The sequence below is a fragment of the Leptinotarsa decemlineata genome, unplaced genomic scaffold, assembly GCF_025532065.1.
Source record: "Leptinotarsa decemlineata unplaced genomic scaffold, Ldec_3_MD MMD2_tig00026340_RagTag_RagTag, whole genome shotgun sequence".
NCBI lineage: Eukaryota > Metazoa > Arthropoda > Insecta > Coleoptera > Chrysomelidae > Leptinotarsa > Leptinotarsa decemlineata.
The window spans coordinates 13,978,743-13,999,330 of record NW_027412694.1 but is presented as its reverse complement, the minus strand read 5'-3'; the positions used below and the strand labels follow the sequence as shown (position 1 = coordinate 13,999,330).

The following is a 20,588-nucleotide window of genomic DNA, read 5'->3' as shown; positions in this document are numbered from 1 at the left end:
AGGACGCCAACTTAGACCCTCTGCGTCGAAAATAGTTTTTCAGTTCTGGTGTTTGGGAGCAATACTTGTTTTGAATTAACTATCTAGGTACGCACCTAACAAATATTTACTTCAATATACTGACGTACTTACATTTAGTGGTTGACTTTCTTTATTCATATCTTATTATATGGGTGAATAAACTACCCTTTTCGGAGCATATGCTAGAGGTGAATCGAAGTGAAATCCAATAAAATAATCATAACTGGGGCTCCCTAATTCAATTCCATAATTTCATTAGAGCGTTGAAAGCGAGGCATGACCGGAACCCAAACGATCCCTAAATAGCCAAATATTCTCCCTCAATATTGCCTCTAACAATAAGGATCTAACGAAGGAACAATAAAACATCCATTTACTGTTCTTGTTCTGTCATCGGCGTGGCTTTGTGATATGAAAATATTGACAGCGGTTTAGGAGAAACTCGAGGAAATGCATTTCACGCAATATCTTTTCTTTTTTTGAGGAAAATTCATCCAGAATTTGAATTTCCTGATTGATTCAGTCGTTACTTGATGAAGATGCATAGTAATTTCATAAACTACAACTCACGATTTGATCTCCACAAACTTGATGTATATATAATAATAATAATAATGAGTTTATGCACCATAATGATCACAACAAAAATATTATAAAATAGGGGTGAACAAACAAAAGCATCACAAAAGAAACATTTTCGAAAAAAATTTTTCTGGTGCGTGATATCGCCTAGTATAACATGAATAAATGAATGATTGAATGAATAAATATACAATACATAGTTAAATACACGAATATCGTAAAAACATGAATAAATACACAATACATGAATAAATACACAATACATAAATAAATACACAATATTCAGATAAATAAACGAATAAAATGAATAAAAACTTGACAATATATATACATATACACATACACATATATACACATATGCATATATACACATATACACATACATACGCATATACATGCGCATATGAAAAATATATCACGACATCATTCGCTAACATAGTGCTTCATCAACAGTGATTTGAATACAAATTATGAAAAGACTGGAATTTCATTGACCTTGGTCATTTTTTGTGAGTGATTTGTGAAAATCAATACTAAAAGGCCCATACAGAAGCATAGTTAGAGTGTTTTATGGATCATTACTGTTACTGTTGATCAAAAAGTTTCTAAAACTTCAAAGTCAATATCATTTTCATTCCGAAGCAAGAAGTATAATTTGTAAGTAATATTTTATGTACCATTTTCAAGAAAAATTACGTTATTCCGGTATACGTTATTCCGGTCCAGTATAAACTGGACTCTTCCATTGGTACTATTGAACTTTGGTTTCGATGTCATAACCATATACCCATGACAAAATGATTGGGGCGTTTGCGGCCGGGTTTGAAAGCCTTCGATTTTTGGAATTTCTTTCTCAAATCTGGCGACCGATCATTCTTATCCCACTACAGGTCAGTGGCTATATTATGCCATTCTGGAAAACTGTTTGAAAGCATTAAGTATTTATGATCAAATACATAACGATATTAGAATGATAATAACACCAAATCAGCACGGTTTCATGTCCGAAAGATCTACTGTAATTCAACTCGATTCAACAAAACAAGTTCATGTCATCTATACTGATACAAAAAAGCCTTCGATCAGATTGACCACTTTTTACTTTTGAAAAAATTTCAAAGAATAGCATTTCCTACTTCTTTAATTTATTTGCTCATATCTTATTTGTCAGATCGCATTCAACTTGTTGAATATGGGGGAGTACAGTCGAACCATTATATTTCTACTTCAGGGGTGTCCTAGAGATCCAATCTAGGGCCACTCTGATTCTCAATTTTCATAAGTGACATTTCGGTGAGGATCACATGCCCTCATTTATTTTTCGCAGATGACTTGAAAATTCATTCAGTACTTGAGTCCATAGGCGACTGCTACCATTTACAGGACTGGCTCAATGAAGTTCGAATCTGGTGTAGTGAGACAGACTACAATTGAATGTAGATAAATGCAAAGTATTGTCTTTTTACAGAAAACTTCATCCAGTAATTTTCGAATATTCCATAAATAATACGGCTCTCGAAAACGGTGACACGTTTAAAGATGAAGGGGTCGTGTTTGATCGAAGGCTAACATTTGATACTCATATAACTCACATTACATCGTCGGTGTTGAAGCTATTGGGATATTTCTCCATGAACTGGAACAATTTTTCAAATGGTAATACGCTCAAATTATTGTATGTCACTTTCGTAAGAAGTAAGGTAGATTACGGATCGTTAATTTGGTCTCCATTATGTCAAAATTCTGTTCAGCGATTAGAATCTGTTCAGCGTAAATGCAAACTTGAGCGCAAACGTTTGATAACCTACTCTGGGAGGTTTGTTCCTCCACCTGAGACAGATTTTGCTTACGGCGCTCTAGAATTTGGTGCAAGGCGGTTTCATAAGGTACCCCGCTCTTGAGGAGAAGACTCAGTCATTTCCTGGCTGCACCACCAAACCTTTTTTTTTTGGTTCAGTTATTGGATCAGGAGTTGGAGAATTGAGAAGCTCTCGACCCTTATCTGGATTTACAGGTAGGTCAGTTGGAGTCGTAAGCTCACCATCCATCTCCTCTGTAGACTCAGCGTCAGAAAGAATTTTTGAGTTTACTCTATCCATAAAAGTCCCTCGAGTAGCTAGGGAAAGAAGTTCAATCACGGCAGAGCTTCGCATTACCGTGACAAGGCGATGCTACGGCCGGTATCTCGAAGGTTCCGTAGAGACAGCTGATAGGCTCACTGTCATTCATCCTCTTGGCACGGATACACTAACCTTAGAATCAAGCCATCGTTGAGATGCCATTCAGTTAGGGAATAACTGAACCACAATTGATTCTGTTTTTCCGTATCCAGCGGGGTTAGGATGACCGGTTTTCTCAACCCCGCATCCCAAGCCAATGCACTCGCCAAATACAGCATGCACAGTAGTTCAGGCAGTGAAAGATGGACAAGGACAGCTAACCCGCCGAAGCCCTAGCAGATAGGCGAAAATGCACCGTAATTATGTTTTTAGTTAAACTTTTGAATAAATAAATTGAATGTAGCGACTTCTTAAGACAAATTCAGTTTCTTGTACCTAGATCACAATCCAGGCATATGATTACTTCCACAATAGGAATCCTAGGACAAATTTATTAAAAAAGTCTACGATATTTGTAATATGTGAGTTGTTCAATAAGGTGTCCAACCTCTGCGATATACATCATGACAGCAATATTCTGTCAATCTGAATATTTTTTTTGTTTATATAAACTCTCTAATAATTTATATTTTCTCTATTTGTGGGTGTAATAACTGAACTGAACTGTAATAACTGGTTTTGTTCTTGTTGAAATAAATTGATTGATTGAAAAAAAAACCTACTGAGAATAAACATATTATTATTATTACTGAGTAATCTCCGATAACTGGATATTACGGCTACGTAAGACGTATTTATGGCCCATTATTCTTCACTAGTTATGACCCTTTTGAGCAAATCTGGATCGCCGTTGACGTCATTCAACAATTCCTAAGCGATTCTCGTTCGACAGTTTTTTTATCAAAATTCAACATTTTGAAACAACATTATGAATTTAACTGATAATCTCTAGTTTTTCATCTTTCTGATGTAATTTTTGGAAAGAAACTGAAGAGACGTGTGAAATCATGATGTCCCAGATTTGATTTATTTAGGTATTTATTTTCAATTCATAATGAAAGATGTCTTTAGAAGATTCCTATTCGATATTTTTGATTTTTCAACATCTTAATGTGATGTTAGAAATGCAGTTCATGTTTTTCATTTATTAGTTTGATCAGGATGGTAAAATCATTAGAAAGTATCTACAAATATTCCTAAGATCACAAATAGTGTTACATTTGAATTGATACAGCTGTAAATTGTAAACGGTAAATGCCAAATGATCAATTTATCTTGGTAGTAACACATTTGAAGACTTGAATGCATATTTTCACGCAATTAAACAGCACTACTGCATTGGCCTTTTTGATGAATTATGCAGTTCACTCTTATCCCAGTCGATCTGTTATCATAAAGCAATCTCAGCCAGACTTGATTTAGTAATAACACTGTGGCTGTTGAATGTTTAATCGTGTCCCCAGGATGTAATTCAAATAATTTGTCACCCGTGAAGAATTGTCTCTAATTTATTTAAACAATTACTTGCCGTTCTGGCACTGCAAACCTGTTTACGAATGGCCGCTACCTAAGAATGAGCAATAAGTAATGAATACCACCATGAAATCGTCATTACGAAGTCAATTCAAAGTTGTTTCCTTTCTTGAGGTAATCATTCGCCTTGCTTTGAAATAATGGGAATTTTCACTCCTTGACACCAAACGTGTGCGTTGAAATTAATTTCTTATTCGTTCGTTTTACTAAACTAACGTATTTTGTCTCAGACGCAATTTCTTGTTTATATTTTTGCATTATCTTATATATTTATACATCCTAAAAAAATATTCACACTGGAGTTATTTCTGTCAAGTGTGCTATTTCACGATTGAAACTCGCTATAGTATGTTTCATATTGACAAAGATATTGTTTATCTCGCAAAATCAGAATAATAAATCATTATTTTTCGGGTTTGAAGGCCGTGGATTTTTGGAATTTCTTCCAGACGTTTAGCTGATCCGAGTAGCTAGCTTCATCAGCTTTCTGAGTTAACATCACCGATGACTGGATATTACGGTTGCGTTCGACTCTTCGGGTAGTTTGGTGTGCTATTACCTGTGGCTGGATTTGGTGAATTGTCAATAACGTTCGTCAACCCGTTTCTACCTGCCGTCATGCTATTCTTGAACTTCTTAAGGTTCACAGATTCTTCTTTTCTGTTGAAGTCATCCGTGTGTGTGAGGATTTCTATTACCTACCGTACCATTTGGCTATGGTATTCCTGATGGGGGGCTATGAGTTCCGTGTTTTTCAACAGGATTTTGTGGTTTCCTCCACAGAGTGCGTGCTCTGCCGCAGCTGACTTGTCCGTTTGGCCTCATCTGCAGTTTCTTTAATGTCCCTTCATCCTTGTTCCCATGGATCTTTTGGTGGTTCCGATATTTACCTTCCCACAAGTGCATGGTATGCGATAAACCCCTGATAATGGATTCCTTTTGTCTTTAGCCGACCTGAGACTTTGTTGAATTTTCTTGGTGGGTTTGAAAACCGTTTTGATTTTGTGGTTACCCAAAAGTTTTCCAATTATGTATGTGACCGTAGGGATAAAAGGTAGATACGCCCGTTCAACTATATGAGCCTTCTCCCCATTTTTGAGCCGTAGAACTCTTCAGTTTCATTGCTTCGTTGACCTCGGGAACACTGTACCCACGATCTCCAGGTGACTTGAAGATGTTCTAGTTCTTCCTCTAGATGCTCTGGTCCACAAATTCTTCATGCACCTTCTCTTTTGACTATGATGGTGGTACGATAGTGAGTGCAGGTAGCTATCTGTGTGCGTTGGTTTTCGGTACACTTTGTGGGTTAATCTAGCAATACATTGTTCGATTAGTACATCTAGGAATGCTATCCAGGAATGTTCAGTCTCCGTGGTAAACTTAACGCTAAGTTGTTGAGCGTTCAAGTAGTCTAGGAAAAGGTTCAGGACGTCATTTCCATGTTTAAAGATGAAGGAGGTGTCATCTACGTAACGTAGCCATAAGATCGGTTTTAATTCAAAGGTGTTAATTGCTTTCTATTCGGAACGTTCCATGAAGTAATTGGCTAAGTGTGCTAAGTGGACTTCCCATCACCACACCATCTAGTTGCTCATAGAAGTTTTCCCTCCATTGAAAGTAACTCCCCGTGGGACATACTTTGAAAGTCCGACGATATAATTTGAAAACAAGTAGGCTAGCCCCCTCAGAGAGTATTCCAGTGAGACATTGGTAAACAAGGACAAAACATCCAAGCTGACCAGACTATCTGTCGGCTCCAGAGTTGAGTCCCTAGTTTTACCAACGAAGTCTGTCGAATCCTTGACGTAGGATTTTGTCGTTCCTACATGAGGCTGTGTGAGCGAGGCTAGATGCTTCGCCAGGTGGTAGGTCGGTGACCTACCGACCTACAGAAAAGAAGCTGTGAACCTCAATCGAATATGGAATCCTATTTCAAGCCGTAATATCCAGTCATCGGCCACGAAAGTCTTAACCATTTTATCAATAATGAATCATATCGATAAAATATCCAAACATGATACTTTCAACTTGAGACCAATTTATATTTTACCGTCACTCTCTAAAGAGTCTAAAGTAATCAAAAAATCAGTTTATGGACAAACGTGTACCTTTATCAATAATAATAACCGTACTATCCCCATCACGAAGTCTGGCTTCAGACAAAATTATGGTACTACAAGTGTTTTTCTGATACACCGATGGAATTACACATTCATGTGATGAGACTGAACTAACACTTTTAGTGCCATGTGATTATAGAAAAAAATTTGATACTATAAACCATGCTTTACTTACTATGTGCAAAACTTTGTTAATACGGATTCGATGAAAAAAGTCAACCTTTTTTTAATTCTTGTCTCAGTAATCGATCACAACTTGTTCCTATCAATAAAAACAAATTATCAGAACTAAACGTAATACATGGTGCACCTTAAGGCTCTACAGTTGCACCTGAATTCTCAAATGCATGCTGATGACATCAATCTAATTTATTTTTTTCGCAAAAATTGATGAATTTTCATCCACTGAACATTTTTTGAATAATTCGTCAGTCATAATTTTTGGTAATGAGAGGGACCGACATAGATCCATAGATGATTTGTCAATCTTTGTCAATAATCACGAATTGGAATGTAGCAAAAAAATGAAATGCGTAGGGTTTGCAATAGATTACAATTTGAGATTCATTAGCTATATTAACTCTTCGACTTCGAGATCATACAGTGTACTGAAGCATCTGTACTCTCACAGACATTACCTGACTATGTGATACACTTTTTTATTAATTTTCAACTATACAGTGCCTTGATCTAGAAACTCCTTTCAGGATCCAAGAAGTTCAGAATGCCTGTATCCGATTAATATTTTCGTTGAAACGAAGAGATTCTCTAACAACATTTTCAAAGTATCTCGGGTGAATGAAAATGTTAAATAGAAGAAAATATCAGCTTGTATGCTTCATTCATGAATTATTGAGAAACCAATGCCTAGATTAACTCAGTTCCAAAATTATTCCACGTCACCAGTGTCACTCTAGAAACCTTCATAACATCACATGCTTACCCTCTCGCGCCACTCTTCTCTCTTTTCGGCCGTTCTTTCTCTTATAGCGCTGAAACCGAGTACAATTTTTATCCTGAAGAATTGAAATTGATGACTTTTTCTCCGTTTGAAATTAAAATTAAAACCATCTTCTTCGTTAAACAATGAATGTGACTGAATTCAATCAAATTAAATTAAATTTAATTAAATTGAACCTAATTAAATTATCTGATTCATTTTACTTTATCATGTTTTTTTTTTAATTGATTCACCTACATGTACTTTTGTTATTTGTACTTTTGTAGTTTAGAAACTACATTAGGTCCTAGTTTTAAGTTATGATTTTGTATCACATGTGTTAAAATAATCTTGGTTGAGTGATAGAACAGCGTTAGCTAAATTCCGCCAAAATGAAGAAAAGACCATTCATTTTCATTATTATTATAATTCATGTAAGTTTCTTCACCTAACTACCTCGCTCTATAAAAAAAAAGATAGTTCAGGACTCCAAAACAGGCAATCAGTTGACAATGCGCAAGATTGGTGCATATCCTATAATTCTGCATGAATCCTGATTGTTTAACGTTACTTCCTTCGGAGATGAAGACATCACTATTATTAAGTATTGAATTACCATAAATCGCCAACATTGCCTACAGCCTTTGCGATTTCTCATTGTTGTGTGTATACTAGTTTCAATTTTCTGTCCCTTCAAGGAAATAAGATACATCAGCTCTCGAATTAACACACATGAACTATCATTTCGAACTTGTCCTGAATTTTTAACTGATGACTAGACTTAATACTATTATTTATTTCAGGTGCACTTATATTTTAGTGCCCTACCCGAAGACAAGGTACCTTACGTCAACTCTGTAGGAGAACGCTACAGAGTTAGACAACTTCTCCAACAGCTTCCTCCTCACGACAATGAAGTTCGATACTGTCATGCGCTTTCTGACGAGGAAAGGAAAGAACTTAGGCTGTTTTCCGCCCAACGGAAAAGGGAAGCCTTGGGCAGAGGAGCAGTCAGGCAACTGCCGGCGCCTATGCAGTGTGAAGCAGTGAGTATTTACAATATCAAATAAGTAATAGTTACTAAATATAAATGAAAAATCAGTTGAATTTTAACAATAATGACATTGTGGATGAAATCAGAGTTTCCATCAATTTTTTTGGAGGGGGTTTATTTCCCTTCCACAATCTGAAAAAATATAAAAATTGTAATGGTAGTCCTAAATTATATTGGTTTTGGTTTTAGGACTACCTGGAAAAATAAATCGAATCGGAAATAGATATGATGTTAAAACTTTTCGTTATAAACGCAACGAAGATCAACTGAAAAAACTTCATTTTTTAACGTTGTCACAATACTATTGACGTTTCTACTGTGATTCTATATATGGTATCTGACTAAAGATATGTAATAATTATTTTCAACAAAAACTTCTAACTAACCAACAAATAGGTGCACTATTGAATCGATAGATGCAACCAAATAGAATTACTCGTTAAAAAACATGATCATACCAGCTTTGAACAGGGGATTGTAGGTATCTCAAATATACTGTTTACCAAAAGCCAATAGCTATAACATCACCAGCTACAACAAAAGAGAGGGGTAATTAAAATGTTGGTTGAGAAAGCAACACGTACCTCAATTTAAGAGCCACCAGTAGACAGCTGTTTCAGCCTATTGGGCATCGTCAGTACCAGGCAGGCGGTCCTCGATTAAAGACAAAATGAGAAAAACCAAGAAAGTACTTGGTGAAAATAGCTGCGTAAACGCAAGCGAAACATAAGTGGAACCACCTATTGGTGTGACACCCAAGTGAACTTTCCAAGTTTTTATGTCAATGTTGGTGGTTCGGTGGTGGTGGTGGTGTCGCAGCCGACAACTGCGGTAGCAGAAATTTGGAAAGCTCTCCTGAAATGCCATCGGAAAACGAATCCTCACTCCATAGTATGTTCCAACATACTATGGAGTGAAATTTTGCGTGATAATACGATTGGTTCAAATTCTTAGATGTAAACTCAATGTGTTCTCACCATGTGAAAAGCGAATCAATCATTATTCCTAAAAACTTTGTACAGGATGTCGATCTCAAAGATTTATTGAGAAATTTTAAAGTGAAGTTATGTAGACTCCAAGGAGAATATGCAAATTCAATACATCAACTATTAGTCTATTTTTGAAACACCACTGATTGAATTCTTGCAATACAGTGTTGACTGTTCGAAGAGAAAGTAATACTCGATAATACTCAAAATTACTACACTAGATTTTATAGAGAAGCAGTGGAAAATAAAAACAAAATGATAATTTCGAAAGAAAAGAAGGGGCAATGGATATTTACAAAATCTGGCTACCTGCCCTTAATGGCGTTACCACATCTGTCGCAGCAGTAGACGAAACATCAGGCATAAAAACTGCAGACCTCGGCCAAAAAACCCAGAAAATTGCTTTCACACATATGTTTCTATGGTTTGCAAAATTTCGATTTCACTTTGTATAAGAGAAAATTAATAGTAACAAAGAATCTTTCCGAAAAGGTTTGAAGTCAAATAAAAATTTTTCGGGTATCCTTCCTTTCTAGTTTTTCCGAACCGCCCAATTACGAACTCATAATCATCGAGTATTAAGGTGACCCGTATATCTCTGTTCTGTCATTTTCCTCACAGTTGTTGGACTACTCAGAATATATTTTATTATATAGGATTCCAATATATTTGCAATTGTTATTCATTCTAAGGAATGTACAATACTTGTGTAGGAATCGCTATTCAAAACGTACTTTTTATTATTCTGTCATTGTAACTGAGTTGAAGTTTTCGTGAAATGAAGAATATAATAAATCATCTTATCAAAAACGACGAAACTAGTAGAATTTCTAAGAAGTGAATTCCCTAATGGTTGCTCCTCTTCAAAACCCACTTAAAATTAAATCTGCGAGGAAAGAGCATTTCTGGAATTAATGAGCCGAATTAAAGGTCTCAAGAGCCAGAGTCATTAGAACTAGTGCATTTATAAAGATTTTGTAAAAGGAGGGCTTCGAATGAAATGGTTGTGCACTTTGAATATTAGTGTCATTAGGTAATCGGCAAATGGATGGCAATCGGAAGTTCTATCAAAGGAATTGTGCATCTAAGAAAATATTTTAACTTTGACTCGTCGGTTTCGAAAATATTTGCTAGAAACGATAAAAGTTCGTAACTGATAATGCAAGCTAACTAATTAGAATCCTTTGCTTTCACCAATTTCCATTTTGAGGTTAAGGTACTTTCAAGAAAAGTGAGTTTCTACGTTTTTAATAACTCTGTTGAAAAGATCCAAAAAATTAAGGATCTCCATTGATATAATTCAATAGAACCGTTAAGATGGAAGAGCATTTATTTAATCTGTCTGGAGCTTTAGAGTAAAGTGGATGAAGCGAGTGAGTAACTTGTCGTATTCCATAATTTTGTCCATGATTAAAGAACTGAAAAATTATACAGATACTCATTTCATAATTTCGATGGCTAAAATCTGCGTCCGTCTTCTCTGATACATGTCAAAAACTCCTTTGACATTTGTCGAGGACGTTTGAAAATGAAGCGAATCACCGAAGAAAAAACAGCGAAGGCTGATTTTAGCCTCCAAAGGATAAGTATCTGTGTAATTTCTTAGATTTTTTCGGTTGGCTAAATTATTAAAAACGACATGTTCCTGGAAAATAGAACTTTTTTTTTCGAGAAAATATTTTGAATTCACGCAGTAACTTATTGGGGTGAACTAAAAAGTTTGCTCCTATAAAAATTTCCCTATAACATTTGTAACACTATAAAATTAAAGAATCAATAATAATATTAGAAATAACAATATGCGAGCTTGTCTGGAACTTGTATTACCAAACTGCTACTGCAACAGACATTATCAGTCTCACGACTGACTGTCAGTTAATGCCGTAGTAGTAGACGAAACGTTTCATTCGACCAGCCAGAATATTGTTCCCTCTAATCGTGACTCCGGCACGAAAAAGGGGGTCCCAAGTTGCGAAACAGGGCAATGGAAAAGATCAGATGAAAACCAACACAAAAACAATTTTAGCAGCTATTTTTGAAAATTGGGACTAATAAGAGATATTTAAAAAAAATACATTATTGAAACTTTGATAATTTCGGAGATATTTTAACTGTTTAATCACATATCTACATTATGAACTAAAATCAGTTTTACCTTCGATTTTTGCACTATTGATATCCAATAAAAATCTTCATTAATATTTCTGATTAATAGACTTTCAGGGGTTGTTTGCTCTACACGATAAAACACAAGTCCAGTAAAAATTGGGCTAGATTTTCAATACGGAATTATTTCAATTTTGTCAATCGTCTGTTTCGACTAATATTTTTTTATAAATAGGTATCATAAATTAGCATACTTACTTGAAATTGTAATCACTTCATTCATTTACCTGCTCTTTTCATATTTTTGTACCACACTCGTGAACATTTTTCAAAATTTTAGTCATCATTAGTTTCAAGGGGGCCTTAGTTTGAATTTCATGTCAAAGTTCACGTTAACCCATTAGTAGTCACTAAATGCTCCTATACGAAACTTTTATTGCATGTAGTTCACTATTTGGTCAAATACGGGGAGAAAAAATTAAATGTCTCATTTTCTGGTCTATCTCTCGCACAGCTAGCTGATCAGTAGTGTTTGAAAATAAATCCATCCAAGTCGAAAGTTTTATTATTTAAAATATCGTCAGCTAGAAAGAGATGCCTTTCTGAATTACAAATTCTGATTAGCATCGAGTATATAGATATAGGGAATAACACAATAAATCTGGCACTCATTGTCGACAACACCTTTGTAATGGGCAATAATAAAAATATTCTGAATAAGTGATCAAAAACAACGTTATGTTAATATCTTGTTTTATTTCACGCACAATATGCTCAAGTGGTTTTTGGTGCATCATTTTCGAAATGTGATAAAACCATATTGCAAAGATTACATAACACCTATTTTTTCGTCTCATATGCGGCTTACATAATAGAGACCATGCTTTGAAATCTCTAGGTTGGAAGAACATGACTGAAAGGAGAGCAGTTCACGCCTACTGCTCATTCATTAAAATCCTAACCAACAAAAGTCTTCCCTATTTATACCACAGAATAAGATTCAGAACGAACGTATATAATCTAAATAAACGATACAAATCGCTAAATTCACCAAGCCACAGAACAACTTTAAGCAAAGGTTCATTTACTTATGTAACATGGCTAATGAATAGGATTCAACCTGGTTATAAAGACTTACTTGTGATTTTATTCAAGAGTGAATTGTTTTTTGAAATTATTACTGCAAATTTTCTCTTTACTTCGAAACAAATGTTACAACTGTCCGCCCTCTGTTGGAGACTTACCTACTGCATCTCAGTATTACTATAGAATTTGAGACCTCAAACTTTATTATGTTGTTTGAGAGGAATTTTACATTCGTGCGCCGTCTGTTAAAGATTTTAATACTAGTGACTAGAACTTAAAAAAAAATATTTTTGACTAAAAAATGAAAAATAAATATAGTTCAAAAAAACTAAAAAACACGCTTTTAAAGAACATCGAACTAAAAAGTTGAAAATATTTATTTTAAATTAGCTTAACAATAAAGAACGAAAAATGCTAGTATTATTGTAAAAAAAGCGTGGGCGCTTTGTGCCATATTTTTGTATATTATTTATTTAATATTCAAATAGCTGCATCAATATCTCACATTATCAAACATTCAAACGTTCTTTCATGTATCTACCTGAGATGCACGTTTTATGGTTGAGTCGAAGAACAAGTCTCTTATGCCAACTTGACTGGAACTCTGCCTTTTGACTGACATTATTATATATATATATATATATATATATATATATATATATATATATATATATATATATATATATATATATATATATATATATATATATATATATATATATATATATATATATATATATATATATGTATATATATATATATATATATATGATTTTTGATTTTTTGACTGAGAGACCCCGGTATTCCATTCTACTGTATATATATATATATATATATATATATATATATATATATATATATATATATATATATATATATATATATATATATATATATATATCCTCCGACTATAAGGAATCATTCAGGCCAGAACGGTCAGGAGTATTGATTCTGCTATTTTCCTACTCACGAAGAGTATTCAACAAGAACCCCAAGAATTCGGAAAAGTTTTCTTGTTGTCCCAACGAGTATCTAGTGGACAAAGACTGTAGGAAATCGGTTGGTGGAAATACATTCTTACGAAACTGCAGCTGCATGAACATGTGTTTGAGTTTGGTGAATAAGTAGGAAACATTCTCGCTCTCGTTCATCGTTAAAACCTCGTTCTTGAAATTCTTCGTCATGAACAACACTTGTGAAATGCTATTCGTGTAGCAAGTGTTTCCTAAATCATCTTATCCAATTTTTTCGCAAGATTTTCAGGACAACTTTTTATATATTTTGTATTGTCATATTATTTATTTATATAACTTGTATTTCAGTTTATGAAAACGGCTATTATTATATTAATCAGTTTCCTTTGTTTTCATACAAATTTCAAATGAATGTTTTGGCATAACAAACAAAAATAAAATTTCTCATGTAGAAAGAACAACAGCAAATGCAAGTATCCTCTTTTGTTTTGGTATTTCATGACTTCATACAAAATAAACATCTGGAATTTAAAACCACACAATATTTTTAATTTCTCTCTCTGATGAACCACAATCTAACTTCGTTCTCCAACGGCTTGGAAGTTTCATTAAAGAAAATAATTGCTAAACGAAAGTAAATGAGCGTCAAATAAGGAATCGTAAGAACCATTTCGTCGCTATTACCCTTCAGCATCCACGAAGTTTTTATTATTCTCATACCCTTCGAAGCCACAGACCGCGTAATTAGACAAGTTTAATTAATCGCGTCGATCAAGAGACTCTACGCGACCGAATTGTTCCTTCGGTTCATCCAGGAATGATCGTTACAGCGTCATCTGATGGTGTTTGACCGTTAGTAATGGAGGAAGAGGTATTTGAAATGTATGTAGTGGCAAAGAAGCAGCTATTCAAAGTTTGGTATTTCGGTGGAATAGTAGACGTTTTATCTGCTACATTGAGTTCGATTTGTGACAATTCTGCTTCATTGTACGTAAGAGTTGAAATTCTAGGATCTCATTAGTTGTGAACTTTTGAAGTTATACTTCTTTTGACGCGTTAGATAAAAATTATGAGAGTAAATTTTCACGATGCGCGCGCACATCGTCACGAAAAACAACGCCCTGAAGTTAGATTCTTCTTCTTTAATTTATATGGCTGTTGCTTTTCAGTCGAGCGCATTTGGCGAGGCTCCTCACATTGATAGTGAACAGAAGCCTCGTCCGATGGCGCAGCTGTCTTGCCCGAGACAATGCTGCCACCTCAGAGTAATAATAAGACATAGAGTTGCCATGCCGGTACGGTGCCCATACCAATACAATACATGTGTTATTGAAGCGTGTATCGGGTAATGAGAGGTTATGGAGAGTTTGTTTACATTTGAAGTAAGTGGGACCATAAAACAGTGGCGGTTGGTTTAGTTGATAATCGGAGGAATATTATGTATTTATAAAATAAATCATTTACTGGGTTGAAATTGAATTATTCCAAATGAACTAATTTATAACAATGATAAATGTCAATTTCAAAAGTAATGAGCTTTGTTTCATAAAATCAGATGAAGAAATTTGTGATTTACTCTCAGATTTGATAAACAAGCGGTACGGTTTGTGAGGTCCGATATAAAGAATTTTCGATTAGAAATCATGAATATTTATAATTACGAATGAGGTTTGATAGTATTATGTGATTGAATTCAAAATTGGCATCTAGGGGTCTTTGTGCCTTCAATGTAAGGATGGAAAAGGCCTCTCTATTTTCTTCTGTTACTCTGAGGCTGCCATCCTGAGTTTCCTCATTAACTTTTTCTTTCATGAAAACATTTTATTTTTTTACTTTGGGGCAGCCAGTTCTCTCAATATGACTCACAAATAACACATCTATTATCGCAATGAAGACCTCGTGGAATCCAACGAAATACAGCCTAGTTACTGGCGTAGGGGGCCTCCAGTCCTGTCAAAATATCTTTCACTTCAATATTTATTCGAACTTAACTTTATTTTTCAAAAAACACCACACTTTTGGACTCCTCTCCGGCCACGACATCCACGTGCTATCTTTGAGGACGGCCGTTATCGGCACAACCGTTCTGTTGCGATCGGAGGGGAAGTCCCTGAAGTTAGCTAGTCAACATTTTAGTTTTTCAAAAAAAAGTTACCGGCCGAGTAAAAGCAAGGACATCTACGTATGTTTGCGTGAGAACTGGCAACTGTATTAACAATAATGGGGAATGTTCCTCCTGACGAAAATCAAGTAGTTTTCATAAAAGAGCTCTAAAACAACGCATTTTAAACTTATCCTTTCAAACTTTTTCTTTAAAAAATTATTTAAATACTTAAAAAAGAGGAATGAAATGATGCATTCAACAGTTGAAGGGATTCGTTTCTATTTCACCGTTTGGCAACATCGGTTATAACTAATAAAGGACAATGAATCTGTTACCTGTATGAGACAAACAAAGATGACATATTTCAAAGGCGTACTGTTCTGTTTACTTATGTTCCGATTTCTGGGACATTCTGTGACATGACATTTTGTGCACCTAACCTATTTTCCTCTATATAAATAAATAACCAAACAACTGTTGTTTATGTGGCTTGTGGAGGTGGTATTGAACCATAATTTATATTTTGCCTTAATTGTTGATTTATGAAGATAATTTTCCTTTTTTAAGTAGAATATCTAGGTACGTATAAATTATTTCAACTTGATATAGGCGCTTTTGACAATATGTGAATTGGAAACAAATCCCTTTAAAAATGAAAACCCAACATTTGAAACATCAATTTGAATACTTTTCGAAGTGGATTTGAAAAACTCATGAATTAAACTCAACTTTATTTTGTTCAAACTTGCATTTGCTGTAATAACCCAAATTGAGGAACATTTCCCATTGTATCGGTCCGAATAAAACATATATAAATATACATAAATATATATTTTTTCGAAAATCGTTGTGACTGATATACTAACAATTTATTGATTTTAAGAGAATTTACTGTGATTATAAGTGATAAAAGTGGTTTTTATTTTGTGTATGTTTGTTGAATTTGAGGTTAGTTGACGAGAAATAATAAAAAAAGGAACTTAACTTCTTACGCGGGAACATAAGTATACACACAATCTTTTTTCAAAAGAAAACTTATTCAAAGATCAATTTTTCATAATTTCATCATCATTTTTGGGGAATATTCTTCTACTAAGGGTTAGATAGTGATATATTGAGAATTTTATGCTCATTTTAGGTTCCTACAACCCCTCATCGTTGACTTTCGTTGTTTTGTTTTGAATAAATAGTGAGTCTTGCTATCCTTACCATTGAGCTGGCAGAACCAATTCGGAACCTTTCACTTTTTGCAAATGTTCATCTTGCAATAATCTGGGCTTTTCCAAGGCTCTTTCATTATGCTATTGAACAATTTTTTCCCCTCGTTTGAATTAAATATTTGGGTGATTACCTCAGACTCACGCGACATAATTTTTCGAAAATATTCTTCAGTAATGGGTGACAGAAAATTGATCATTTTTGGGTCATTTCAGGTTCCTATAACCCCCTCCCCATTGACGACTTCTGAAGTTTTTTTTTTAATTAGTAGGTACTGCCACCTTTACCGTTGAGCTCTAGTTTTAGACAAGATGTATATTTTTAAGTAAACTAATTCGTTTTTGCTAATTCCTTTATTTTTCATAATTATATCCCAAACAACCCCACGAGTTCTATTTCTATGTACTCCCACAGGCGCCGTTAAAAAGCGCCTGCATTTGTTCTTTAATTATCCTTTTCCGTCTGTTTTTACTTCAATCTCCGGAGACCAATCCCAAGTAGAAATACTTCATCAAATGAATGAATGGGTCTTTTTTGTTATTAGTTCGATACGTCCAAGAAAAGCAATTTAAAAAATGCAAATTCAGCTCATTTTAATTCCAATGATAATTGTCCGGCATGGGAATACGATGCCAAAGTGGGCTGAGCGAGTCGAGTTTCTAATTCTGAGCTTCGGATTTGCATAGTAATTATCACCGACATTCAACTTCACTGAAAAAGTAATAATAATTATCTGCATTCCAAATTTTTTAAAGCATGAAAACTATTGTCTATTGTTAACTTCTGAGGCGGTTCACCTTTTCTTCACAGATTATGATATATTTTTGAACTTTCAGAATTATCATTCGAATAGATTTCACCATATGAAATTTGTGTACAATTCATACATTTTTGAAAATTCGTAATTTTATCAAGCAAGCATCAAAGAACTTCATAATCACCTCATTATCATCCTATATTGCATTATACTCGTATAAGACCACTATAAGGCTTGACAGATGTGTAGATTATGCACAGAACGCTCTTTCAGATATGAATTGGAAAAAAGTGTTTATCAGTAACAACTACTCACAAACATATGAACATTGACTAACACAGAAATCCCTTTTTTTTCTATTCAGTTAGTAATCCAAACATTCGTAATCTCAATAGAACAGGTAACATTCAAAGGAACGCGACACAATGTAATTTATAATAATAATAATACTTTATTTTCTTAGTGACATGCAGAAACATGTATAGAATTTATCAAAAAACAGTGGCCAACTAAAACTAAGACTAAAACTTTGCTAAGTCAACATATGTTAAAGATTAGTCCTTGAAAATGGCACATGTAAGTTAATTCGCTGTCTTGTATCATTAGTGTTAATTTGTCAGTTTTGTTCAAAATACAGAATACAAAACCACACACTGCAAATATGTACAAAACACGGCAAAGTTATAATTTGATGAGTCTCAAAAAGTTCCCTACAACTAGAATTACCAGAGACACCAGCGATACAACGAATCAAGTGGATGACCTCCAAAAACATATTCTGTATTTTAATCGTGATTTGACCTGTGTATAATATAATATTATCAGTTGTTTCTCCGTCAAAACTGATCTCATGTTTCTGAATGAATATCTGAGAGAGTTGAGTCTCGAAATTACCAACTCACAATTTCCACCGGTCAAGTAATTCATCAGTTTACAGGCCCAGAAACCTTACACATGAAAAATTTTTTATAACTTCATTATCAATATTTTCATGAATGATTGTCACTTGTTTTTGCCTTTTATGAAAATGTATTAACTGAGTTTTTTCTGCATAGAGATCCAATCATCTTTTATTTAGAGAATAATTAGATTGTTCGTAGATAAGTATGGACAGATGGTCTGCATGTGATGTGAAATGTATGGATCGCTCTGATGCCATTTATATATATTAGAAACAATATTGGGACCACTACTGATCCTTGAGGAACACCTACACTGATGAAGGAGTATTGATATGAAATTTCACTCCCAAAGAAAACCATCGAAAGTTTCGGGCGAAAACTTCAAAAGACGAATCACTACTTTCTTTTATAAAATTACGACTTTATGTCAATGAAAGGAAATTCTATTTTTGTCACGACGAGAGTTTGTAAGAACATTCAACTGTTAATCAATTTAATCCCAACCATTTGAATTGAAAGGAGAATCTTAGGAGATATGAGTTTTTGAAAAAAAGCTGTTTTGCCTTGCTTCTTCTCCATCATTATATGAAAATTTGGAAAATTTTCAAAAAATTAAGTAACTTCAATAAAAAATCTATACAAAGATGTATGGATCATATATGAAAGTTTCTTTCAGATGCAAACTGGAAGAGAAAGTTCATCTAAAACAACTACTTTCAAACATATGAACACAACAAATTACTCTGAAATCACGTTTTCCTGATCACTTGAAACTCCATTGATATTGGAATCATAATATATATCATTCTCCGGGATGCTACACAATGTAGTATATGGAAGAAATTAAAATTGTCACTTCCGTAATTTCATAAAATAAATGAGTGGGTCTTTTGAAGTTATTCAAAAAGGTAGTGATGAGAAGATAAAGAGAAGTATTTTCCTCCGAAACTTCGAATTACACTAGGAGGTTTATAGTTTCAATATAAATGATTCTTTTTATCGAATCTTTGATATTCAATGATATATCACGTTGTTTGGTGTTCTTGTAAACGATATTTGCCTCAGTTCTATCACGAATGTTCAGAATACTAGGAGAACAAAAAAGTGATTTCTGGGTAATTGTATCAGTTATCTCAACTGGAACCTAGAAACTCTGGCGTGAAATAAATCTATTGGTTACTTGGTTAGCCAAACGCGCGTCGAAAGACAGCAATACTGTTCTGGTAAGAGAAAATAATTTTTAATAGATTCAGTATTCATATGTTTGAAAGTAGTTGTTCCAGATAGTCTTTTTTCAGTCGAACCTGTTTTATCGTCTTGTCGCATTTTATTTCAATTGCTTCCATGCAATAGTATCAAACGTGAGATGAAGCGTAAGATGCAATAACATTCACGTCATCGTTAGTTTCATTAACTTTAGAAACACAGCGTGCAATCTCATAATTTTCGATCGACACATAAAAGAAATCAACCCACTAAACTACAACACTTTTTTTAGTGAATTTATTCAAGTACATTAAAGACGATGTTTATTGTTACGTATTGACAAAAAAAACAAACGAATGACGTCAGTGAGTTATATCAAAAATTGTAAATAGGTAATTATATCAAGATATCATTTTTAATTCATTCAAGCGCTAATTGTGATAATTTATACCTGACGAATGTTAGGCATAGGAGACAACGGCAATGACCTCATACTCTGAAAATAATGACTGTATACAGTTAGTTAATCCATCTCCTACACAATTATCCAATAACATTATCACATTAGAGTTTAGTCTAAGGAAATTTGATCTTGGCTGATCATTTCAGCAGGAATATAAACAAATTGTATTCATCTTGTCGATATTTCGAGTGTATCTCTTGGAAAAGGGAATTATCTGAAAAAACAATTCGTTCAAGCCAGTCTCAACTCAACTAAACTGTGGGTTAATGGACTGCTACCTATCAGAAAACAACGACTCCCCTGGCTAATACCACGAAAAACGTTGGATTATATCTGACAGGTGTTAGAGCAGGACTCTTCACAGAAGCAATTTCTGCATATGCTTTTGGCGATATAACTGCAGTAATCGATTT

General features: G+C 34.2%; 1 protein-coding gene across 4 annotated transcripts in view; it reads left to right on the top strand.

The window, feature by feature from the left end:
- The window catches only part of esn (espinas), a 569,590-nt gene that overhangs the window by 526,945 nt on the left and 22,057 nt on the right, over window positions 1-20,588 (top strand). For all 4 annotated transcript variants that reach the window (XM_074183601.1, XM_023155900.2, XM_074183602.1 and 1 more), the window contains one exon: window positions 8,120-8,362. In XM_074183601.1, the coding sequence (XP_074039702.1) occupies window positions 8,120-8,362 (243 nt within the window). The remainder of the gene's footprint in view (window positions 1-8,119; window positions 8,363-20,588) is intronic.